The sequence below is a fragment of the Zophobas morio genome, unplaced genomic scaffold (genome assembly GCF_036711695.1).
Source record: "Zophobas morio isolate AGI-343-1 ecotype UQ-CSIRO unplaced genomic scaffold, CSIRO_AGI_Zmor_V1 ptg000011l, whole genome shotgun sequence".
Taxonomy (NCBI): Eukaryota; Metazoa; Arthropoda; class Insecta; order Coleoptera; family Tenebrionidae; genus Zophobas; species Zophobas morio.
Window position 1 is genome coordinate 16,426,495 of NW_026972116.1, and position 27,297 is coordinate 16,453,791.

General features: G+C 34.4%; 2 protein-coding genes across 2 annotated transcripts in view; one reads left to right on the forward strand and one right to left on the reverse strand.

Annotated features, from left to right (window-relative positions):
• Positions 1 to 24,855, forward strand: part of LOC135127049 (COP9 signalosome complex subunit 2-like) — a 95,540-nt gene extending 70,685 nt beyond the window's left edge. Inside the window, exon 3 of the mRNA XM_064053348.1 lies at positions 23,278 to 24,855. Coding sequence (XP_063909418.1) covers positions 23,393 to 24,703 — 1,311 coding nt within the window. The 5' untranslated portion in view covers positions 23,278 to 23,392 and the 3' untranslated portion in view covers positions 24,704 to 24,855. The remainder of the gene's footprint in view (positions 1 to 23,277) is intronic.
• Positions 1 to 25,517, reverse strand: part of LOC135127047 (leucine zipper putative tumor suppressor 2 homolog) — a 121,975-nt gene extending 96,458 nt beyond the window's left edge. Inside the window, exon 1 of the mRNA XM_064053345.1 lies at positions 25,113 to 25,517. The gene's annotated coding sequence lies outside the window, so the exon portion shown is untranslated. The remainder of the gene's footprint in view (positions 1 to 25,112) is intronic.
• Between the last annotated feature and the right edge of the window lie 1,780 nt (positions 25,518 to 27,297).

Genomic DNA, 27,297 nt, shown 5'->3' on the forward strand with positions numbered 1-27,297 from the left:
GCAATGTCTCAGCAATGAATTTGCGCTATATTATTATTTTTATTATTTCTCATCGATACATTTTCGCTGAATAATTTTTCCTCTAATATTTTAAAAATAAATATGAAAAAATATTGTTATTCTTATCTTGATAGGTGGATGTTGGCTGTTTCGAAGAATCTAGAAGGAACTAGAAGAATCTGCAAGAGTCTACTAGTCTGGAAAAATTTAAAAGAATCTGAGAATTTCACAAAAATTTGAGAGATTTAAAGGAATGTGAGAGAATCCTAAAGAAATTGAGGGAGTTTGTAGGAATCTGAAAGAATTTGGAAGGGTCTGCAGGGATCTGAAAGAATTTGTAAGGGTATCAAACAATCTAAACAGAACTGAAAAATTTTAAAGAATCTTGAGGATTTCTATTCAAAGGTAATTTGAGGGAATCTGGAAGAATCTGAACAAGTTTGCAGGAATCTGAAGTGATCTGGAAAAATTTGAAAGGATCTGGAAGAACCCCAAACGATTTTAAAAGTGAAAGATTCTTAAGAAGACAGATTCGTAAAGAATTTGAATAAATTTGAGAGAATCTGAGACAAATTGGAAGATTCGAAAAAAAATTGAAAAAATCTGAGATAATTTGTGAGAATCTGAGAGAATTTTGAGGAATTTCGCAGAATTTTGGAAGAATCTATAGAGATCTGAAAAGATCTATAAGGATCTGAAACATTCTGAATGGAACTGAAAAATTTGAAAGAATCTTGAAGATTCCTGACGGTTTCAAAGAATCTGAAAAAATTCGAAGCATCGAAAAGCATCCGGAATAACCAAAAAGAATAAAAAAAATCGAAACAATCTGAAAGAGAGAATCAGAAAGAAAATGAAATAATCTGAAAGCATCTAAAAGAATCTGACGGAATTTAAGGGAATATAAGAGAATTTGATAGAAATTGGAAGATTCGGAAAAATCTAAGGGATTTTGAAAGAATCTGAGGGAATCTGACAGAAATTGGGAGACTCGGAAAAAATCTGAGAGATTCTGAGGGAACTTGCGAGAATCTAGAAGAATTTAAAAAAATCTGGAAGAATCTGAAAGGGATCTGAAAGAATTTGTAAGGGTTCAAAAATTTGAAGCGATGGGGAAAAATTTGAAAGGATCTGGAAGGATCCGAAACGATTTGAAAGGTGAAGAATTATTGAGAATCTGGGAGAATCGGAAAAAATGTGAAGGAATCTGAAAGACTCTGGAAGAATATGAGAAAATCGAGAGAATCTGAGAGATTCGTAAAGAATCTGAAGGAATTTGAGAAAATCTGAAGGAATATGAGAGAATCTGGGAGAATTTGCGAGCACCTGAGAGAAATTGGAAGATTCGAAAAAAATCTGAAGGAAATCTGAAAGAATCTGAAATAATTTGTGAGAATCTGAGAGAATTTTGAAGAATTTGTAAGAAGTTAGAAAAATCTAAGCAAGTCTGAAAGAAAACTGGAAGAATTTTGAAGAATCTACAGGAATCTGAAACGATCCTTAAGCATCTGAAACAATCTGGAAGTATCGAAAAGCATCCGGAATAACCAGAAAGAATAAAAAAAATCGAAAAGAGATAATCACAAAGAAAATGAAAGAATTTGAAAGCATCTAACATTCGGAAAAATTTAAAGGAATTTGAGAGAATCTGAAAGAAATTGCGAGATTCGGAAAGAATCTCAAAGATTCTGAGGGAACTTGCGAGAATCTAGCAGAATCTAAAAAAATCTGGAAGAATCTGGCAGAATCTGAAAGAATTTGGAAGAGTCTGCAGGGATTTGAAAGAATTTGTGTGGGTCTAAACAGAATTCAAAAATTTTAAAGAATTTTGGGGATTTCTATTCAAAAGAAATTTGGGCGAATCTGAAACAATCGGAACGAGTTTGCAGGAATCTGAAGTGATGTGGAAAAATTTTAAAGGATCTGGAAGGATCCGAAACGATTTGAAAGGTGAAAAATTCTTGACAATCTGAGAGAATTGGAAAAAAATGTGAAGGAATCTGAAAGACTCTGGGAGAATGTGAGAAAATCGAGAGAATCTGAGGAAATCTAAGACAATCTACGAGATTCGTAAAGAATCTGCCGAAATTTGAGAGGATCTGAAGGAATCTGAGGGAATTTGGGAGAATCTGCCAGCATCTGAGAGAAATTGGAAGATTCGAAAAAAATCTGAAGGAAATCTGAAAGAATCTGCGATAACTTGAGAGAATTTTGAGGAATTTCGAAGAAGTTAGAAAAATCCAAGAGAATCTGAAAAGAAATGGAAGAATTTGGAAACATTTTGAAGAATCCACAGGGATCTGAAAAGATCTGTAAGGGTCTGAAACAATCTGAATGGAACTGAAAAATTTGAAACAATCTTGAGGATTCCTGAAAGTGTCTTTTAAAGAATCTGAAAAAATTCGAAGGAATCTGAAACAATCCGGAAACATCGAAAAACATCCGGAATAATCAGAAAGAATAAAAAAATCGAAAGAATCTGAAGGGATTTGGGGGAGTATGAGAGAATTTGAGAAAAATTGGGAGATTCGGAAAAATATAAAAGAATTTAAGAGAATCTGGAAGAATCTAAAGGAATCTGAGAGAAATTGGGACACTCGGAAAGAATCTGAGGGAATCTGAGAGAAATTGGGGGGCTTGGAAAGAATTTGAGGGATTTTGAGGGAACTTGTGAGAATCTAGAAGAATCTAAAAAAAAACTGGAAGAACCTGGAACAGTCTGGAGGGATTTGAAAGGATCTAACGAGATCTGGAAAAATTTGATACGATCTGAAATGATCTGAAAAATTCTGAGGGAATCTTGATAGATTTTCTGGCATAGAAAAATTACACATTTTTGACATGCTTAATGTTTCTAAAATAGCAGATAATAGCAGTCAGTGTTCGAAAAAAAGGGGGCCCATGAGCGGATCGAACTCGCGACCTTCACATTATTACCACAACCTTTAACCGAGTCCGAGCCCAACGTTCCCTTTACATTTTAGTATAAAATGTGCAATTTTATTTTTTACGAAAATATAAATGGCCAAGATAAAAAATCAAAACGGATGCCGAAAGCACATGTTATTTTATAAATTTGGGTACAATAATTATAATGCCAAATTTTGAGGCGACAGCGTCAAATTGTTGATTATTCTTCTACCATGTGCACGATATTCCTAAAATATCACTCAAATTTGACAGTAGTCTAGGAGAGTATCTGTCTAATAAATATCGACACAGACGACAGACATAGACAAAAAAGGAATTACAATACTTCAGTAGCTTACGCGCCAAAAATAAACAATAAGTAATGATAAAATCTGCCGATATTTAAGTTTAAGCCAACTTTACAGAATTTGAATAAACCATTTCCGTACTTTCGAGCAATCAAGTATATTTATATTTATTATACCTAGAAACAGTATTATCTACAAAAAAATATATTAAACATTTCAGAAAGTGCAAAGTCCCATCTACATAAATTACTTATAGCTTTTCGTCAAGTTTCCTGAGTTTTTACAAAATTTGAAGATCACTAATTTTGAGTACAAAAAGTACAAAAAAAGTAATAAGTACAAATATCTGATCGCCTTAGTCCATATTTATTAAATATGACTAATCCAAATAGCAAAAAATAATTATTGCATTTGTCTTATTTTCACACTACGTTGAGTCATACATTAGAAACAGGCATACCTGAAGACTCCGACGAAGCGATGAATAAAAAACATGAACTTACTAAACACATAAGCTGATGAGAACAGGCAGTTTATCTTAAAATATGATGCCTATGTCTCACATGCTCTTTGATCTTCAACTTTCACTTTTCCCTCTTGCACTGTTAACGCTCTAATTACATCTATCGTTTAGATACTCCATCTTTTAGAAACGTGTACCAAAAAACCGACTTTCAAGTAACAGCACTATAAACATTTTTAGTACTATTCCCATTTCTCTTTTCTTCGTCTACTTATTCCATTCTCAATCCTCACCCGTTTACCAAGTACCTTTAACAACCATAATTAGAAACAGTTAAAACCTAAAAACACGACTCCGATTTTCCACATCACCTACTTCGGAAAGTAGTGAATTAAGACCCCAATCTTCGAAAAGAACAAAAGACCCTACTCTGCTCGGAGTGTCACCGGCGAGCCGACAGCAATCCATTACTCCACCGATTACAATGTTAAAAGCGTCCCGATTTTTATGGGCACGTTCACACAAATGAACTGTTATCTGAGTATTTCTCAAGCATTAGAAAGGTAATGGCTTAAACGAAATATATCACCGCAGATGACCATCGCCCATGAAGCTCCTAGAAGCCGAGTGGGGAAAGGGGTGCCGTTCGACGACGGTGTGCGATATAGTGAGCAACAGCGTGGGAAAGGTTCCGAGCTGACGCAGAACTGGGCGGGAATGGCTCGTGGCCTGGGGCCTTTAGCTGCCTGCTGAAACCGTGCGCTACCTCGGTCACTGGTGGAGGTGCCGGTGTCCGAGAGATCTCACGCAAATCTCTACTTCGATCTTTCTTTTTCGCCCGGTATAGACGCGATTTCATAAGAAAAACAAGTCGTTGTGTAATCTATTTTGACCAAATTCGCCACACTGCGAGTACTTTATTGGAGAAACATTATTTTAGTTGCATTTGTTAGTGGAGCAAAAAGTACCACAATCTGGATCAATGACTAGATATCCTATGACGTCATACACAGTTTATTTCGCAACTTTTTTTAATACGTAACCAATTCTATAACACACCTCCAAAGTTACTGAACCTGTTCTTTAAAATTAAAAGTGGGCCTTAACATTGTGAACGGGCTAAAATGATGGCCAAAATATGTTCATTAATTCTCGCTTTAACTGACTCATTCAACAAAATTAATTTGTGCACAGATTTTAGCAGGTCACTTCCGACACTAACGAAGCAATTACTGCAAAAATTAGTTCATTATACATTAAAAGCTCATCATAATATTGTACAATAATGCTAACCAAAATTCGTCTAACCATCCTCGCCACAATGTAATGACGTCAACTCAAATGTTTTCATAATAAATACATTTAAATTTTATGAAATATACTCTTGTATTTGTGGTTTAAAGTTTTAAAAAAAATAAAATTTTACAAATCAAATTCTACAATTTTTGAAGATTTGTGAAACTCTACTTGAGGAGCTAGGAAAGTTCTCTTTGAATAACCTCCGACCAAGTTTTTCTTGTAGTAACCCCTAAATAAATGAAAATTAAAATAGGCTTAATTATAAATCTAGGTATAGTTTAGGAAATATCGTTGTACCCTATAAAATTTTATTGACGATAACGAAGCGGACAGTAGTACAATGGTAAGAAAGATTCACACCAGACAACCCGAATTTTGTTCGTGAGTAACGATGGTCCCTGTCCAGACCTGGATTATTCTGATTTGTAACATCTGCGGATTACCGCCACGCGACAACTTTAAGTTGTAAAAATCTCTTGCTATTTTACAACTGTCCGTCTCGTTATTGTCAATAAAATGTTATAGAGTACAACGATATTTCCTAAACTATACAACTGAATGCGATTTTTGTAATAAAATTTTGTCATGACGTCATCAAATTTTTAGTAACGGCAAATATCCGAATGAGTCCAATGTAATCCTGTATAAACAATTGTAAAACATAGGAGTGTATGAAACAACTAACTATTTACTCGATATTAAACAAGATTGTTTTTGCAAAATGTTGAGATGACGTCATCAAATTGTGCCAAAGAATGAACAGGTAAACTCAGATTAATCCATTTTGTAGGGGTAGATTAATAAACTAAAGGTATAGAAGCATATTATTGTTGCGTTGAACGGGTATTTAAATCGGCGTGGGTAAAACTCAACAATTTTATTTCTCACTAACTCCAATTTACTCGACTAACTATACCTATACAGAGACTATGTACAGAATAATTCCGACTCGAGTGGAACGGATTTAACTAGACTTCTCCCAATGTCTGTACTACACTAACTGCCCGACGGTGGTTTCCCATTTAAACAGATTACATGATTTCTCTGGCCGGCGTCATTGACGATGAGTCATCACCGCCCATAGGCGTCGTACTGGGGTGGCGTATGGGTTTATTTCGTAATATTATTTTACATATTTTAACCAGGACTTGTTTAGTATAATTTAAAAAAAACGAAATTTTTGGCAGAGATGAGCAGACAAATTTTAGGTAGTTTTTTATCATTTATAAAATATTCGTAAAATTAAATAAAATTTTACAATCTATCCAGTATTTTCAGAGACTATTTAATAAAATTGTCAACAGACGTTAGACGGCAGACAAACTGAACCGGGAGACCTACTGTTCCATATTCTAGAAGCTTTGAAACCTCGAGAAACATGAAAGTAAGGTGTCACACCAAGATCCACCTTGAATCGTTTGTGATTTCTGTTATATAAATTAATGATGTCGTTGATATTTTCTTTAAAAAAAAAATGTCAATTTCAGTTAATATATAAGTGGGCAGTAACTCCTCGGATATCACGAATAATAATTATTACAACTTCAATTGTACCAAGAAGATTCAGGTTGCATCATTTTTATGTCCTGAGCGTGAGCAAAGAACGTATTGTAAAAGGGTTTTCTGGACTCCCGTTTCCGTCTGTCCGTCGTCTACTGTCTGTCCAGATTTTTGTTAGACAGATAATCTCCGATAATTCCAATTATTGTCAAATTTTAGATGAATGCAATAAATATCGTGTAGATGGTAAAACGCTAACCAAAATTGGTTTCATCATCCTCACTAACAAATTGATGACGTCATCTCAAAAGTTTGTACATTAATATTATTTTAATGTTATCCAATAATATACTTCTACAGTTGTGGTTTATGCGTCTACCTTGAATTTTCTCGTAGGGATCTAAATTTTCGCAAAAAGTCACAGTACCTTTTACAAGCATTGCGAAACACGGTGATTCAGTGGCGTACTGGTTAGAATGTAGTATTATCTATATTGTTTTTAGTTTATATAGGTTATCACCAAAAAAGTACTCTACTTCAGGGGGAAGGGAAGTTCTGTCGAATGACTTTCGATCAATCTTTATTTTCTGGGTGTAAACTAATGACTACTTCCATGTTTTCTCGACGTCTTGTTACCCCTAGTGTACGAAAAAGTAGATCCCGCGTTTCCGTCTATTGTCGTCAGTCTGTTTGCCTGTATCAATTTTTATTGAAAAACTACGGGACCGATTGTTGTCAAATTTTATATATATATGTTAGGAATATCGTGTAAATGATAAAACGCTAACCAAAATTTGTCCAACGACCTCCACCAACAATGAAATGACGTCATTACCAAAATTTACAGTAGTGAATGTTATTTAAATTCTACAAAATAAGGGACTGAATCCACCTTGAGTTTTTGCTGTAGACAGTCAGATTTTTGGAAAAAAAATCAAAACAACATTTTTAACTTTGAAATTATGAAGTCGAATGCTGTCGAGGTTATAGGATGCAAGGTAAATCGTTAATCAAAATTTATTCGTATGTGGCCTCTTACAATTTTGCCAAATAAATTTTCTTTAAATTTTATAAAATAACATACTCCTGCATGTGTGATTTATGAATCCGTGTCGAGTTTTTACCCTAGGCATTCAGATTTTTGGAAAAAAAATCAAAATTGTATAACATTTTACAATTTAACTTTGAAATTGCAAACAGAATCCTGAAAAATTTTCGAAACAGTTTAAAGTTATCGGAAGTATAGTAAATTTCTAATAAAATTTTGTTCGTTGATCCCTCCCCCCATCCCCCCATAATGAATGATGGCGTCATCTTACAAGTTTACCGAAAAAAAAAAATTAGAAGAATCCTGGGGGAACTCAAGTGTGATTTTTTTTAATCTCCAAGAATCTCGACGACTCTGAGTGTTTTTTTTTTTTCAATGTCAAATAGTCTCGGGGGGGAGCTAGTGTGACATTTTCTAAATACCAAATAATCTCGGGGAACCCCAGTGTTATTTTTTTAATGCCTAAGAATCTCGGGGATCCCAAGTATGATTTTTTAAATGCTCAAGAATCTAGGAGAACTCTCGGAAGCCCCAGATGGCTAGATAAAACAAGTATGCTTAATTAATTAGCCCTCTCCTCTATATTGAGGATACAAAGGCCCGGTTGTATAAAGCCTTTGTTAACTTTAACAAATTGTTAAACCAATGTTAAATTCGTTTGCTAATGTCAAGTGTTGTATAAAGCAGTTGACAATCGATTAACAACGTGTTAACTAACAATATGTCAAACCTGTGTTAACTCTGGATTTGGGTTGTATAAAGCTATCGTCAAAGTTAACATCATGTCAAACCTTAGTTAACTTTCTGTCAGCTAATCAGTCATCCGCCATCAATTAAGTTTCGATTTCGTGTTTGTATAAAGCTTCAAGGACAAGATTTCTTAGGTTTTTGAAATAAAGGAAACGTAATTGGGTAGTAATGGTTGTATTTACTATAATTGTTCATGCAAATCTTAGAAGATATCACTATGTAGTTCGTCTTCGATGAGTGAAAACAGTAATGAAGAAACTAGATTGCAAGCAGTAAGAATGCGCCATCCAAGACGTACTTTCATTCGTAAGAATCCATTTAAGCTGTATGATGATGTGGATTTTACGAAAAGGTGGATGATAAGAAAAACACCTTGATCCAGTTGCTCAATCTAATCTGTCATCAGCATCACCTAGAACCCGCATTAAAAAGAAATCACTTTATTTATGCAAAACTGCAACTTCTTCATACATTACGATTTCTGGGAAATGCATCTTTTCAGCAAGTTTTCGGGGACAATCGGACAATCTTGACATTCGTAAATCTTTGATGGGTAGAATCATTACCACGATCTGTTCTTTTTGTCGTAACAGATGACGTACCTTTATGTTCAATAATGGGTTTATCTTGCATGTTACCCACCAAAAACTACCACACCACACAATACAAGTCACAACAAAATCAAAAATTGAAGTTACGTTAGAGAAAACGTCAACAACGCGTGAACTCGTACCAACATCAATTAATAAACGATAAAATTTCTAGTATTCGAACGTGATCCTATGTTAACTCGTTGTCAAAGGTTTGTCAGTTAACTAGCGTCCGCAAATTGTTTATACAACGGTGTCACAAATAATCCAATGTTAACAAGCTGTTAAAGTTGACAGTGTGTTAGCTGACATCCAACTTGACAGGCTTTTATACAACCGGGCCAAAATCAATCAAATTTCATTTTCTTTTAGCCCAAATGCCGCCACTGATGCTTGAACGTGCTTCCGAAGCATAATCGTAAACAATCGAAGTTAAGCATGTAAAAATTGAAAATAGATTTTTCCCGTTCGTTATCTGCTTTAAATATATTGTCTACACTTGAGCATAGCCCACGACGTAGGGGCTGCTAGGGCATTCTTATACCACTAGTTATCACAAAACAAAAATCGCGAAATCAAATTTTATGATTTTTCAAAGAAACAGGACTTGTTGGACTGTACTTCAAAGGCGAAAAAAGTTCTATTGAAATAGCTTTCGACCAATTTTTGTTACATATAATTTATATTTTTGTTTTTGACAGTTGTCTTAAAAATATTATTAATTATTTAACAAATTATTAATTCTAAAGTCATGTTTTATTCAAGGATGCAATTTTTGATCCCTCGATTTTAATTTAATAGGAGTAATAAAATAATTTAAAATAATAATAATTTCTGGACCCATAACATATTAGTAAACAAATTCCTGATTATCGTATTCTGAGAAACGTTTTCAGGATTGTTTCAGTTCTCAAATCTCAGTGTTGCTTCCGATTTATTTATTACAATAGGCTCAAACAGGGATCCAGTCTGTGACCCTTTTATTTCCACTGCTTATGAAATGATGTAAAAAAATTGCATTCACGAATGATTTCTTACTTATGATTGCGAAACTCTTCCGTGTACGTGCTATTCTTAGTTGCTTTGGAAATCGTCTTTCTGTTATAAGTTGAAAGCTTTTGTCTCGTGTTTGTAGAGACAATCGATTATTACACAAGCTTATAACTATAGTTATAAGTAAGTATATGTTTAACACAGCTGATTCTTTCAAAAACCTGTATGTGTTCATGACATACCTATTGGTAAATCTTCAGTACTTATAGTTATGTTTACAGGATATGCAATGATCAAGATAATTTGCTTGTTTTTAAATCTTGAAGAAATCGAAACTTAATGAAAATATGTTTAAATATTATGTGGGAAAACTTACCAAATACATATGTTTACTGTACGCTCCAGTTTCACTTTCCGATGGGATGAACGTAACTGAGTCACTTTGATAGACTATTATTAATAATAGTCCAACAACTAAAAACGTATGTAAAGTGGTTTATTCAACTCAATATCCATTTCTGAATAAGGCACATTCTAGGATTTTTAAGAGCAACCAATTTAGTTTAACCGCCAGGCTTTTCGTGTTAATGCGATTATTTTAACTAAAACAAAAGCATATTCATTATACCTTATTATTGAACACAGTGTGCAATTTCTTTCACATTTTGAAACCACCCGGCACAAATTGCGTAAGAAAACTCAACAACATCATTGTTTTCGTCGTTTACAAGATTTACTACCTCATTTTCACGACAAGCCCAGAATAATACATCACAGAGTCACAAAGTTGCTAAAACAATTTGTGTAAATCGTGCGGTTGCGAAAAAGTATTTCAAAAGTGCACCCATTTGGTAATGTCCGAGATCTGGTGATGTATTGTGCGACACAAAGTTCAAGAGCAGTCTAACAACCCGAAAAGTAGAACGGAGAGCAAAACAAATTTCTGACATCGCCCAGTCTACCGTGTGAAACTCGATAATGTCGAAGTTGAAAAGTCATTCATTTACCGCCACCAGCACCTATAAATATTCAACGACCAATAAAATATATTTTCTTTGCAGGCTATGTGACATCACTGGCCGGTTTTCCCATGACTAAAAATAAAACAATTCTAATGAGTAATTGTGGCCTTAATACCATAATACCGAAGTCGTATTTATATGTAACGTGCGAACAGCGATAAGGTGGACGATTTATGTGTCAGGATAGCCAAATCGGTTCGTACTTTTTTTCGCAACGACCATATTCAAATTTTTCCTGTGGGCTACGATTGGAATACAATGATGTATTTCTTTATGTCTTATAACCATTTATTTTCCTAGCAGGTCCCATTTTTGGTGTCGCCATGTAAAACAAGTAGGCACAAAAATTCTAGTTGGATAATAAAATGAAATTCGATAATACGCGGTGGAACCATTACCGGTATCCATGTTTTCCTATCTAAAGACGTTGCCTTTTTTGAACTGGGGTCCCATATACATCGCTTATTTTTTAAAAAAGAAACATTATTTTATAGTCTTTTGTACAGTTTCTTTATCTGCGTCAACAAGACTTACAACTTTTAATATCTGTTGCATTTAAACAAACTAGACGATATTATCGGAAAAAAGCGGTCGAGTAGGCCATGAAAAGTTATATTGACACCCTACAACTAAACAACTGTAAACATAATTTAAAATAAGCTTTTATTAATGTTTAAGGTCCCAAAAACCGTCAAATATTTCATTGCAGCTAAATTGTTTTTTAAATCTGTAGATGTATCAAATTCTTCAATAAAGGAATTTTATTTGTAAAATTAAAATTCTGCGAGATTTAAGTAGGTTTTTTTTTTTGTATAAGAAATACTTTTATACATAAATACGACAATGTGAATAATATTAAACATATTCAGCTAAGAAATATATAAACCAGTTTTTTTGCAGACTAGTGTCATATGACAATTAAATCTGAAGTTTGGATTTGTTATTGTAATAACAGTCAGCTGTGACAAAGGCGCCGACAGAACAAATACTTCCCGTTTACTTGGTAGTTGCCATAATTTGCATATTTTCAGCTAGGTATAACCTTTCTTTGTCCATTAACATAAATTTGATATCCCATGATAATAAATTACCAGTCTGGGACCAGAAATTTTTTCCTATGATTTGTGTCACTGCAAAAAATTGCATACTCGGTCAAAAATTATTGAGATTCCATGTTGTGCATCAATGAATTCGAGCTGAAGCGATTTTAACACAAAGGTAGCAGCAGGTTGGAAAAAAAACTAAAATCAATGTTGAGCTGTCCACTCATTTGAAAAATAGAGTATAGGTATGGAATCAAGATTCTGATTGATGATAGACGCATGTATTATCTATGGAGCATTCAAAGTCATCTTCTAACACTTAAAAAGCTATGCAGTCATATACTTCAGGAGGTTGAGGAATTGCGTCACACGCCGTAATCCCGGCAGTGAAACTAATGCAATTCGTAAGCCCCCTATCCTCTCGGCTCGGGTGGAGTGGAATTGCGGCTCTCTGTGTGATCCACTCGTCGCATGGAGTTGTGTCAGACCAGCCAAGCGAAGCACTCCCCTCAAAAGGGCACCAGCGAAACGACCCGATATTGAGCGTATTTACGCTAAAAGTTTTTTTCTTGAAAAAATTAAAACATTTTTGGGTACCATATAACAGAAGAGACGAATATTAATTAAAAAACAAAACATTTTGCCCAAATTCTTACAATAATTGAACGAATCTCAAGATTCATTTAAAACCCCAGGGGCCCCTGAAAGTCTTTTAAATCCTGTCCATACAAAATACCAGGAGCCTTCAAGATTTTTTGAAAATCGACCAGAAAAGCACTCCAAGATTGTTTTAAAGAAAACATTGTATGACCTTGAAATTTTTACAGTTATATCAGAAAAACCTTACCGATCCTAACAGTCTTTAAGGTCTTTCTCAAATGAAACTCTATTTGACAAAAAAGTACCAGACTCTAAGATTCTTTAAAAATTCCCTGACATTCTTTGAACATTTTCCAGAAAAACAAAACATCGGAGGCCCCCAAGATTCCTTGAAAATGTGTCAGAAAAAAAAATGACCAATGTTTCCTCAAAATTTTTCTAAAATAAAACAGGACCCCTCAAAATTCTCCGATATTTTATAGATAGAAAAATACCGGCACTCCAAGATTTTTTTGAAAATCTTTAAAAAATAATACTAGGAGCCCTAAGGTTCTTTATAAATACCCTAACATACTTTGAACATCTTCCAGAAAAAGAGAATACCAAGGTCCTCAGTGTTTCTTCAGGTTCTTTCTGAAATACAAGCAGAGTTGCCAAGATTTTTTGAAAAGTCCCCCAACATTCTTTGAAAATTTTCCAAAAAAAAACACTAGATGATCCCAAGATGCCTTGAAAATCTTTCAGAAGAAAACACCCTGGTTCTTAATAATTTTTCACGTTTCTTCTAAAATTAAACACCAGGGAGCCCAAGATTTTTCGAAACTCTTTCAGAACGAAAAATTCTATAGGTCCATCGGGCGACTTGCATGGGCGCCGGCAGGATTATTTGCAGGGGGGTGCACCCATACATTATAGGATATAGTATATTTGCTCCATTTTCGAATTGAATCTGGGGATGAAATTTTAAAAAATCATTTAGAGTCAGGAGCAAGAAACTCTTTGTATGTATCGCATCAAATTCAAAATGAATTGATTGAAATTTGTTCTGACGTTCTGAAGAGCAAAATAATTGAGGAGGTGAATCAGGCATCCGTTTTTTAGATGTTGGCTGATGAGACTGCTAATATTAGTGGCACAGAACAATTATCGATTGGAGTTCGATATTTGCGTTGTGATCAAGACAATAAAAATCCAATTATTTGCGAAGAATTTTTAGGATATGTGCCGCTGCAAGAACTGAATGCGGAAGTGATTTCAAAAACTATTATCCACTTCCTAGGAGATTGCAATTTGGATTTAAATTAAAGTGTGTATTTTATACTAAGCCAGGGGGGTGCAAGTGCACCCCCTTGCACCCCCCTGCCGGCGCCCATGGCGACTTGGTACTTTCATATTTACTCACCTTTAGAGAGGGCCGTGTCTAGGGGGAGGTCAGGGAATACGGAGCCTCCCGTAGAGAAATGTTTACCTCCCTTAGACCTAGACAAGTTATAATTAACCAAATGTGAATTACAACATGGAAAATCAAAATAATATGCACGTTTTATTTAATAAGTGGAAGTAGGAGCAATAAAAAACTCTGGACCATCGGCATTGTGATCCGGTTAAGGCAATTCCTAGAAAATATCTTTTAGTTTATACAGAACGTTCTAAGGTTATCGTAATCATGGTAAATTGTTATTCAAAATTTATTCGCTTATCTCCTCCTAAAAAATTGATGAAGCCATGCCAAAATTTTTCCTAATAAATCTTCTCTGAAATATGCAAAACATTATGATTCTATACTTATGGTTTATCAAAGCACTCACAGATTTACAATTACATAACAAAAAGAACTCAAAAAAAAAAAAATTAATAATTAAATCAAGAAAGACTCACTCCATTTTTCCGAAAATTTGGTACCAAAATACTGTTATTATTAAAATTACACTGCATAAATTAATAAATTCACTTTCCTCTTGTTTTAACTTTCTTGTTGTGAAAAGAAGACTAGATATATTTAGAAAAAAAAAGGCAAAGTATAAACCTCACCAGCCCACCCTGTCTTAATTTCTCTCCTTTTTCGCAAAATGATATATTTTAAACAATATGATAATATTTAAAACATGTTTTGGTGAAAAATTCATCACAACTGAGAGAGGGGTGGGTGGGTGGTTGGAGTTTCTATTTGTTTGTTTTTTTTTTTGTTCTAAATATATCCAGGTTTCTTTCGACACCATTATTAAAAACATATTTTAGACGATAAGTTTTTGTAGAGAAATAAGGATTTTGCAATTAAACGCCGCCCCCCGGCACGTAAGGAATAATATCATTACAACTGAGATGGCGGTGGATAGGCGGGGTTTAAATTTTGCCTTTTTTCTAGATATATGTAATAATCTTTTTAAAATGCCAAATTTTTGTTTTGGGAAACATCGATTTGACAATTAAGCTCCGCCCCTCAGTCTGATAACGAATGAAAAATTCAACACATTTGAGATTCGGGTGGGTGGCGGGGCTTAATTTTTGATTTGTTTTTTTCTTGGCATATATATAGTTTTCTTTCAACAACATGATATTTAAAAACACATGGTAGCTGCACCACTCGGCTCACGACGAATAAAAACAGTTATCACAATTGAGAAAGGGGTTGGTAGGCGGGATTTGTATTATGCTTTTTTTTTAATATGTCCACATAGTTTTCTTATCACGACAATAAATTGAAAACATGTTTAAAAGGGTAAATCTCTAAAGAATTATGGGGAATAAAATTTACAATTTTAAACATGTTTCAAATTTTTGAAAAATTAAGAAAAAAAATTCAAAATATAGAATCTTTCAGATTATTTCATAAACAAGACACCAGAAACTTTCAGGATTTTTTAGAATCTTTAAAAAAAATTGCCAGGAGTCCCAAGATTATTTAAAACTTCCCCAATATTCTTTGAAAATCTAAAAAAACAAAGCATAAGAGCCCCCAAGATGTTTAAGAATCTTTCAGAAAAAAAAACAAGGTCTTCAACATTTCTTCAGGTTCTTTCTAAAATAAGACACCAGGAACCCCAAGATTCTTTAAAGTTCTTTCCCTTTCAGAAAAAAAAACGTGATTCTAACACTAGATGCACTGAAATTTTTAAAAGTCTTTCTGAAATAAGAAACCATCAGCGCCCAATATTTTTAGATATCTTCCAAAAAAAAATACCCCAAGACCCTAAGGTTTTTTTTTTTTAATAAAATTCTGGAGACTCCTGAGATTCTTCATTTCAGAAAAATAAAATACCAGTGGCCTCCAAAATTTTTTGAAAACCTTCTCAGAAAAAAAAGCTGTAGATCCCAAGATTCTTTACGGAACTTTCTAATACAAAAGAACTGGGACCACTAGATTCTTCAGGTTCTTTCTAAACTACGACACCAGTGACCCCAAGTCTGTCCTTTTTACAAAGTTTTTGATATTTGGGTTTGTCAGAAACTTAGATTAAATCCAAAATTATGAAGTATTATGAAATATTTTGAACTTTATGGGTTGCCAGTTCCAACCTCCAAAACAATAATTCTTATACTTGTATGCTCTAAAACTATTTTTATCTAATTTTTTTATGGTGACTAAAATTACTGTCAAGTATAAAACCATAATTCATAACTTTTACTAATTTACTTAACAAGATAATTGTGAACACTCTTTAAAGCAATCTCGGCACTTAGAAAAACTATATCTGTAGAAGCTATGATGAAACAAAACATTGCTGAGCATACACATTATATGCTGCTATATATAGTCTAGGTATATTAAGACACTTATTAAATTAGCAACCTACATTTTTCTGTAGCAATACATGTTTCCGAATCCTTATTTATTTTTTAGCAGACTAAAGCTAAGCTTAATCAACTATACTTAATTCTATGGAAATTCGACAACAACTGCGTGATCTGAATTCTGTGGTCTGAAAACCACAGACGTTAAAGGTTACTAGCACGTATTTTTCATTCAGTCACCGCACTTGTATGCGACACTGCAACTCCTCATTTGTAACATGCAACGATTGTAAATTATATACTAATTCTTTGACAGAAGTTGTTACCCAATTGGGATCGTTTTTGCGAAAATCTGGATGCCTTAGATAAAAATCAAGACGGATTCATAAACCACAAGTACAGGAGTATGTTATTTTATAAAATTTAGATTGCATTTACCATGCAAAACTTCGAGTTGACGTCATCACAGCGTTTTACCCCCTACACGATATTCCTAAAACAGATGTAATGTGACAGTTTTGGAGACTGTTTCTCTAATAAAATTGACAACAGAGGACAGACAGTAAACAGACAGGCGACAGATGTGCGAAAACCGGAGGCCTACTTTTTTATACTAGAAGCATTGAATCGTCGAAAAAAGATGAAATTTTAACCATTCGTCAAATAGATCCTGTTGTAAAGTAGATCTAATCGAAGTCCAGATTTCTACTCATTTCAAGTAATCAACGTCTATGTAAATTATTTAAAAAACTGAAATTTGTCTGCACAAAAATACATTTTAAAGTCCAACTAATCTAAAACACTCGGCGAAATTAAGCACTAAAGTTGACTTTGCTTTTAAAGAAGCAATAATCATTATTATTATTCTAACAAGTTACGTATATCTAACACACCGCGATGGTAATTACAGTCCGACCGTTATTCCAACAGTCACAAACAATCAAGAAACTTAGCACTTGCCAAATTTGTAACATGATAATAGAGTCATTAAAATTAACTGTACATAATAATATAATCGTAACTTTCTATTTCGGAGACCTACAAGCGGCGAAGGAAAGACAGAATGATACAAATATGTCATAACATTAAACTATTACAACTATATTGCACCTCTTGCTGGAACAATCAGAATTGCATAACGTACAATCAGTCCGTTTAGAATTATAGATATAGTTAAACCTGCAGCTTGTTTAATCAACTGTTACATGCTTTATTTGACTTTATTGAACCATTCAGATGTAGGTAACATTTTTCCACCGCGTAATCAATGGTTAACACAGATACGGCAGACCCAAATTGGAAAAGCTCCAACTGTCATTACCATAACATCGGCACAAAAAATACTCCGCATAGGTATCTTCAATAACTGTACTTGACGTCTTCTCACCTCCATCAATTATCATAATGCGAGGGAATGATTTTTAAAAAATACTTTTTGCGAACGGTTACCCGTTATTTAGCAACGCACGTTTTTAAAAGGCAAAACTTGATTTCAATGTACGCCACAATAACACCAAATCAGATATTTTATTGCAAAATAAAAGCACCGAAGATATACGGCTGCCGCGGGAAGTGTATAGCGTGCGAAATAATTTCAACTGCATGGTTATAACCAGCTGTTTATTATGCTTTATCTGCATATGAAACGGTGTTATTACACCCACCGAACTCGGGATGTTTCAGGAACTTTCAAGAACAGAAGGTGCGTTGATGACGTCACAATCGTGCTCTGTTTGATTTACGCTAATACCAAAGCTATGAAATTATAGATCAGACTTTGCGGATGATTTGTTAAACAGAAAACCGCGGTAATGTTGGATTGTTTTGCAATATTGATTTGTTACAGACTGTTTTACAGACGCAATCAGTACATTAAGTTCATTTCGCAATTTCTGATGGCATGACTTGCTCGCTGGTCGTAGTCTAACAATATCAAAGACCTTGCGTGAAGTGATGGATTGTTGTATAATTTCGATTGTGTACCGGGATGCGACCTTTCGGGTTCCAAGCGAACTTATTAGGTTTCTGGTAATTAAGGTCGACTTGCTACGAGTCGCATAGTTAGAACAAACAGGATTTCCAAAAATTTTGACTCATCAATCACCAAAGTGAGCAGGAAATGGGTTTTTGGCAGAGTTCATGGGCGAAGTGTTCCCCGAAATCTCAATCGCTGATAACACCGACGTTTGACAAGCCTTTAACAGTTCATTAGAAATAATACAGGTAGAAGAAATCATCGACAACACAATGGCACGACATGTAAGTGGTGTGCGCCAGCTCTAATCTCCTTTATGACAGTAGATTGTTGGTGGTATGCTAATGGACACGTTAGTCATCTCTTTGTCAATATGGCTAATGCGTGTTGTAGCGTTGCAGCGATAGAAAGCGGCCCTAATCAACGGCAATTTCGAACGTAACAAATCTTAAGGTGGGTGGGAAGGAGATATTAACCTTATTAAACCGTATGCATATGACTAGTGTTTCTCACGCAATTCCGATAGTTTCAGTTCCAGGATTTATTGCCGTATTTCTCCGTCGTACATGCCTCCACTTCCGTCATGGGATGCCGCTTTGATTGCGTATTTAATTCAATTTACCTTGGTGTGATTACGGGTTTTTTTCATGGCGAATCAATCACTGAGACACTAATGGTAGACGAAGTTCCGCCTTCCTAGAAAACTCTGTTTGCAAATACACCTGGATTTAAAAGAAGTCCTGCTCGAAAATGATGGCTTTATTGCTTGCAAAACAAGGTGAATGTGACTGGCTTTAAAAAAAGCGAAATTATTCATGCCTGGCGTTGGATGAGTGACGTCACTAGGTTTCAAGAAGTACTTGCGCAGATGTCAATGTCAACCAAGAGTACGAAAGAATATTTTGTCGTGAAAGGTTAAAACCGTGTGCAGATTGTGCAGATTACATTCGTATTTTTTCAGATTCATCAACAATGACCCATCTTCTTCAAGTTTATGATTAAACATTAAATTTTATTGCGGAATTTATTGGCGAAGCGACTGAAAACAGCAGGATTTCGTTATTACGAATGTCTACTTATTTCCTGATTAGTTTATCTTTAATCAGTGTGTTTTTCTATGACAATTGTCGCGCAGAAGTGTTTTCTCGACGTTTAATAGCTGGTAGAATAATGACAAAGTAGGTCCAGAGATAAGCTCTGATTGTGCTTTGGTAATATATTTTTATTTTCTGTGATTCTGATTTAATCGAAAACGAAATTCTTGAATCAAAACTAGCGTTAACTGCACAAAAAAAAAATCAAAAATAGTATAGTTATCCCCACCAAATTTTATGCAGAGAATATCACTTAAAATATACAAAATAACTTGCTCATTTAGTTTGGTTTAATAATTCACCTAAATATATTTCTATTTTAATGTACAAGTCCTAAAGAAATCAAACTTGTTGAATCAAATTTTACAATAAAAAGAGTAGTAAATTTATGATAGATCATTCATTTTTACTTAATAATAGTCAAAAAAAGCTAACAAATTATTATTTATTTACTTCCTCGTACATTTGATGACGTCAGCTCAAAAAATCAACAGATAAACGTTACACATCAAAATTTCGTATTTTTCCTTCCCGATTTTTTTTTCCCTATTTCCAAAATTTAGCTAATCATTCCCACCAACAATTTGGTAACGTCCCTTAGTTTTACCTTGGGGCTCCAGATTTTGGCAAAAAAATCAAATTTAAGGTTGTCATAATCATGGTAAATCGTTAATCAAAATTTATTCGTTTATTCCCTCCCAAAAAGTTGATGACGTCATCTCAAAATTTTGCTGCATAAATCCTATTTAAAACGTGGAAAATATGAATATATATTTGTGGTTTATGACACTGTGTACGACAATTGTTTACTAAATTCTAGGAACGCATTTTATAAATTTTATTTTTACTTTCAAGTTCTACACAGTGATTTCATTGAAAAAGAGTTCTCTCGTTTCAACTGGAAACATTTTTTTTGTTTGAAATGATTTTATTTATTCTAGATTATTTCAAGGTACTGGAACTTGTCATTTTTTCTTCTCGAGCGAAAGTGTTATGATTTTAATTACAGTTTAAGTTCTTGTTTCCTCCGCGTTTAACAGCTCATAGAATATGAAAATGCAGATTTCCTGTTTGCCTTTCTTACTGATTTTATTATGCTGATAAATCGCTGAAATTACCGAGCCCACTACTGTAAAATTATAGGTGTGTTTTAAGATTATAGTGAAGGTGGTAAAATCTTAATTAAAAGTTATTTATTCGTTCTTAGATATTATTAAATTATTTCCATTTTAAATGTTCTGTTTACGAAAGTGAATTCTTGTCTGTCTTGATTGATAATTTAAATAGGTTATGGAAACAAAATTTCATTGTTCACCCTAATTATTACATAACGAATTTTTTAAACACTGTACCAAAAATATATATTACAGAAGACATTTTTTAGGTATTGTATCATATTTTTATTTTAATTTTCCGAGCGTGAGTTAAGGAAGTATTGTAACAATAATAATGTAATAGGGATAAAACGATAACCAAAATCATCTAATCAAAATTTTGCATGGTAAATGCTATTAAAATTTTATAAAATAACATACTCCTGTACTTGTGGTTTATGCATTGGCCTTGAATTTTTAGAATTTTATTGTATATTTAAAATAGCAATCAGTAGTCATTAATCGTTAAATAAACCCAAAAAAAAAATAATAAGATATTTATAAATCATAGACAAAAACAACACCAACAAAAAAAAAATCCATTAAAGCATAACCAACTAAACACTAGAGAAGATGTTCAAAATTCCTGCCTTGTGCATAAAAGTAAGGTCGTAATGTTTCAAATTTTGATAGTTTTTTGTAAAAGTTAGTCATCAATACTTGCACAGTTAAGACTGATTTCGGCAAATGACATACCCTCTAAGAAAAAAGAGGGTGGGTGTGCGGGGCTAGTACCTGCTAAGACTGATTTTGGCAAATGAGATACCCTCTAAGAAAATAGAGGGTGGGTGGGCGGGCTTAGTACCTGCTACGATAAAACTGATTTTCGCAAATGACATCCTCTAACAAAAAAGAGGGTGGGTGAGCGGGGCTAATAACTGCTGCCGTCTAAGAAATTGTAGGCTAGAGGGTATATCATTTGGCAAAATCAGTCTTATTTTGGCAAGTACTAGCCCCACCCGCCCACTCTTTATTTTCTTCAAAGATATGTCATTTGGCAATACCAGTTTTATCTTAGCAAGTACTACCCCGCCCACCCGCTCTTTTTCAGTAATATTTCATCGTCTCATCCTTTCGATGTATAAAAATAAACAATCAAAGGGGTTGCAGGCTTATTTACTTGTATTTTTATTTTATCTAATAGGGGTTGTTATAAAAAAGATAACAAAACTCGCAAAATTATTTTTTTTTATTTTTCGACGTAACTGTATTTATTCGAATCGTATGTAGTACTTCAGGGACGGGGGAAAATCTGTCTCAATAACTTTAAACCATGATTTAATATTTTAATCATTCCAAAATACTTATCTGAATAAAACAAAAATTTTGAATTTTTTTCATATTTTATAACAAAATAGTGATGACATGACGCATTCCAAGAACGCGTAATTGTCTCCCTGACCTACTAGACTTCAGTATAATAACACTAACGTAATCTGTTATTTTCTTACACACACCATCTTTATATTTAAATTTCAGTGAAAAAGACGTGTTATCTTTTTAAATTACATCTTAACAGGTGTTTAACCGAAAAAGTCATCAAGGTGGCGTTGTTTTTTGTTTTAATAGAAGAAAACGTAGCGAAAACGTGATGTGCTTTATTAATCTTTATTGATGTTTATAATTGACATTTGACAAGTTAATTTTATTACACGAAAAAGTGAGGTTAAGTTGTATCATTCCTCGTTGTAGCCACACATCACAATGTTCACAAAAAACCACAGCCAACTTGATGACTTTTATAATCGAAGTTTTACTATTGCTTTTGCCATTTCTATTGAAACACCACCTGTTGATTTTGCTTAAAATTTAGCAATTGGTAAAAGCTTTCGGTTGATTGACAACGGCCTTTAGTTAGAAAATTGTCTGAATATGAACGTTGCCAAATTTACGATCAACAAGTGGTGTTTCAATAGAAATGGCAAAGACTATATGTGTTTATATTTATAAACCAACAGATAATATGGACTCACAGATTCGGAAAAAACTGAAATTAATTTTGAATTTTGATTTTGAATTTTTGACTAAAAATAATTTCAACTTCTATTAATATTTACTAAACATATGATCTTTGTTTGACATTTAAAGGTCAAAATTTTAAACATACCACCCTGAATGTGATTAAGTTTCTAAATAAATGATACGTCATGTTTTCAAAAATCTCAAAAATAAATCTGTAAGAGAAGGAATTTAATTCAACTAAAAAAAATTTCCCATATTTAACCCATATTTGGAATTCCGAGTGTGAGAAATGAAGAGATTCATCATTCAAAAATAATTAATTATTGTGCTCAGATATTGTATTATTTTCTTGTACACCACTGACTTGTATTGTAAATGCTCCTAATCACGTCTAGACAGATGGCCATGGCTGCTTCTCGAAATAACTTTTTCCACCGTTTAAGGTTGACTTGTTTGGACACATATTGTTTAAACGATTCCACAAAAATCAAGTGGAATAATATCTGGCAGTCTAGGTGGCTGTATAATAGAAATTAGAAAAAATTATAATTCAATTAATCTTCGTGATGTAAGATTTCTGAAATAATGACTGATAAAGTCAAATTACTTTTCAAACAAACAAAGAAGAACCTCCCATGACCATAACGAAAAACAGCAATTTCATTTGGTGTAGGTATGACGAAAGTTATAACTTGTCCTGTTATTTTATTTAACTTTTTTATTATCTTGACGTAAAAATTATTTATCGATTGTGAAATTATTCATTTGACTGTTTACATTTGATAAATAATTAACGATGGTTTTACGATAAAAAATGCAATATTTTAATTTCAGATTTGGCGCGAAATCTCATAATAGTACCTAATTATCACCGACACACCACACACTCGATCAGAACAAAATGTCACGCAATTCCTAGCGACAAAAATTCTGTCAACCCGACCCCGCAATGGAAGACGAAGAAATGCCTCTCGAAGAGAGCGATTACGAACTCGAGTATTCCGAAGACAGCACGTCTGAATCAGACGTCAATCTAGAAAACCAATACTATTGTGCAAAATCCTTAAAAGAAGAGGACGCCGGGGCATCCCTGGCGGCCTTCCAACACGTGTTGGAGCTCCAAGGCGACTCGAAATGCATTTGGGGCTTCAAGGCCCTGAAGCAAATGGTGAAAATCTATTTCCAGCTGAAAAACTACAAGGAAACCATGAACAAATACAAGGAACTTCTCACTTATGTTAATACGGCCGTGACAAAAAACCACGCGGAGAAATCGATCAACTCGATTTTAGATTTCACGTCGACGTCAGACGACATGGAAATGCTAAAGAATTTCTACGAGACGACTCTGGACGCGCTAAAAAACTCGAAAAACGACAGGCTGTGGTTCAAAACTAACACGAAACTAGGAAAAGTTTTCCTTGAGAGAGGCGAGTTTAATAAACTTTCATCCATCATCAGACAACTGAAACAGGCTTGCGGTTATTGCGATTCAGAGAGTGATTTGCATAAAGGTACACAACTTCTAGAAGTATACGCTCTTGAAATACAGATGTATACCGAGTTGAAGAACCACCAACACTTGAAGGAGTTGTACGAGCGGTCTTTGAGAGTGAGGTCGGCGATACCTCACCCCATTATCATGAGCATCATTAGGGAGTGCGGGGGGAAAATGTATCTGAGGTCGGGCGATTACGAGAAGGCCTACACCGATTTTTTTGAAGCTTTTAAGAACTACGACGAGTCGGGTAACCCACGACGGTTGGCGTGTTTGAAGTATATTTTGTTGACGAGCATGCTCATGAAGTCTGCTATTGACCCTTTTGACTCTCAGGAAGCCAAACCGTATAAGAATAAGCCGGAAATTAAAACCATGACGGATTTGATCGCGGCGTACCAGAATAACAACATGAAAGAGTTTGAGAAGATTTTTCAGGAGAACAAGGAGAGTTTGATGAAGGACCAGTTCATACAGGAGCACATCATCGACTTGTTGAAGAACTTCAGGACTAAAATTTTGTTGCTGTTGATAAAACCGTACAATAAAATAAAGATTTCGTTCATAGGACAGGAGTTGGGGATAAGCGAAGAGGAGACCGAGAATTTGATAGCTTCTTGTATTTTGGATAAGATCATCGCGGGAAGAATCGATCAGCTGAATAGGGTTCTGATCATGAACTCTAAACCCGAGCCTCAGATTTATAAGGCGATGGAGCTGCTATCAGATAGGATCCGCAGTTTAAGTCTATGTTTGGAGTAGTGCTTAATTGTGTTGTTAATGCCAAAAGTCGAAGCGCAAGTTTTTGAGAGGCCATTGCACCTCTAAATCTGCAGTGAGTCATTTTTCTTCCCTCGACTTTAATAGTTTTATCATAAACACATTTTATTTAAGTAATTGTGGAAAATTTGACCTCGAATAAACGTAGCCGATTCCAGTGTTTTCAAAAAAGTGTTGTCGTTTATTTTTCGGCGTCGGAACGGTGTCTGCACGATGCCGGTTAATTAAAGCTCATTGCAGAAATAATAATACAGTTTGCGCTTTTTTCCATGCGGTTGTAAATGCAGCAATTAGAGATATCTCGCTGACCGTGAACCTCAGCGGTATACCGGAACCAGGCAAATTACCGGTTTTCATTCAAAAATCGTCTGGATCAAAGCTCCACACCTACCTGTAAGCCGTCCAGAAAAATCCAGAAAGTCCGCACGGTCAATCACAGATCACTCTTGGGGCAAATATCCGCACAGCGACGTCCAAGTGACCCACTACAAGAACTCGAAGATTGGTACAGGTGAACACACGCGATTCGCTGGCCAAGAATATCTGTGCAAGACTAACTCAAGTCGCTTTTACCACCACTGACTTACTAACTGCTCTCTCAGTCAAGTGCTTAACCGCGGCAGGTTGAACCTAACCCACACACACACGTTCACAAGACATACACGTGAAGATTTTATGCCAATTCGCGGTTAACACACATTCGAAACGAAACGTAAACAATGGGTGATTTATCTTCGGGAACATGTTCAGGCTTTCCAAGAAACGGTTTCCTTTTTAACGGTGGTCGCGCTGCTGTCCGCGATGGCATAACGGACTGGCGACGATTTGACTAGCTTTGCGACATTTATCTCTTGTGGAAGATTTTCTGCGGTGCTATTCTAGAACGTAATAACTGATCAGGAACAACGGCATTATGCAGTATTATGAAAGACTGTTCTGATCGTTTAGTAGAGCGGCACACTATTGTTGTATTGTTTGATCATTTATTTCATGACATGCATGCAAGAGCTGGGTATCTCCCCAGCCGAGGTTAAATAATCCATTAAATTTTATATTTTTCCTGTACCGTTGATTGCACACAACTTCTGAGACGCTAGTCAGATTTCTGATGGAACGAATACCCAAATCTGGGTTGATTTTCTCTTAAAATACACTCGACCCTTTGACGAATACTTTCATTTGTTTGAATTAAAAATATCACACATTATGACTTGTCAGCATGACTTCTAATTCTCATAATTATTCTAGTCACATTTTTTACAATTATCGACTATAATTTACTCTTTTAATTGAATTGCTTTACAGTAATTAATAATAGTAGTTAACTTTTTCGAAACACTTTTTTCCTTTCTTACATTTATTACCGGGCAAATACTCAGGTAGAACATACCTGTGGTGACTGTCTGCAACTTATCAGTGAAATCTTAAGCGGATTAGAATAGATGAGGGTTAGGTGCTTAGGAAAGGTTTCCCTTATTGAAAGAACCAATGTTTTTTAAATTACATTTTAATTGCTTTTGAGATTTCAAAATAGATGAACAAAAAGAATATAAACGAAAAAGTTATTCAGTTTGGAAAGAAGGATAAACATAAAATCTTAAGACACAAATGACAGACATAATGTGGACTTTAACATTCACTTGACGTATAAGTGATATTTTACCACACTGACGAATTGTGGCTAAACCCACAGCTATGTATAGCTTATAATAAATAAATCTCTTGAAAATTTAATCTCCATGTGAGATATTGTTAAAAAATAATAATAATAATGGTTTAAAATGTGCGACTTTAGATTCATCGTTTTAAACTAGAAAACATTACCGGTGGATATGAGCATGAGATTGGTTGAAATTGATCACGTGCTCGATTAATTGCATGACCAAATTAATGCCATGATTAAGTGCTTCTGTAAACCGCGTCCATTTTTGACCTTAGTTGTTGTATTTAATAGGTTATTTTAATCACAGTAGTCTCGTTTGAATAAAGAATGAGTTGACTGTGTGCAAGAAGCCTAGGAAGATCGTTTATGTCTATTAGAAAGAGTAGTGCAGCTGAAACAGCACCTTGAGGTACGCCAAGCCTTAAAGATAATTTATTCGGATTGCTGCTATTGCATGTAACCTGGTTCAAAGAAATTCTTGGATTAATAATAGCGCATCTTCTTTGACGCAATAATGTTTTAATGTTTGCAATAAGATATCAGTCATATTTTTTTATTCGAAGTTCAGACACTTCGACGCAACCTACTTTTACTATACCTCATTTCCGACAAAAATTTATAGTTTTGTAAGCTGAAAACACTGATGAAAATTGCGTTCCGAAATTTTGACAAATAATTGAGATCTTGATTTTTAAATACATTGTAAAAATGCGTAAGAGCCAACGGTAGTAAGGTGTTGAAGTTGCCCTTTGGAGAACGATAAATACACAAAAATCCCGGATTTTTATATGAATTTAAGGTAAAAAAAAAGTGAGCTTAGCCAACAAAAAATCTTCACACCCAGGACCAAAAAATATGTATCAAAGAAGAGCTGCTTGTAAATCCAGAACGCGTTTCATGGTCGCCACTTGAA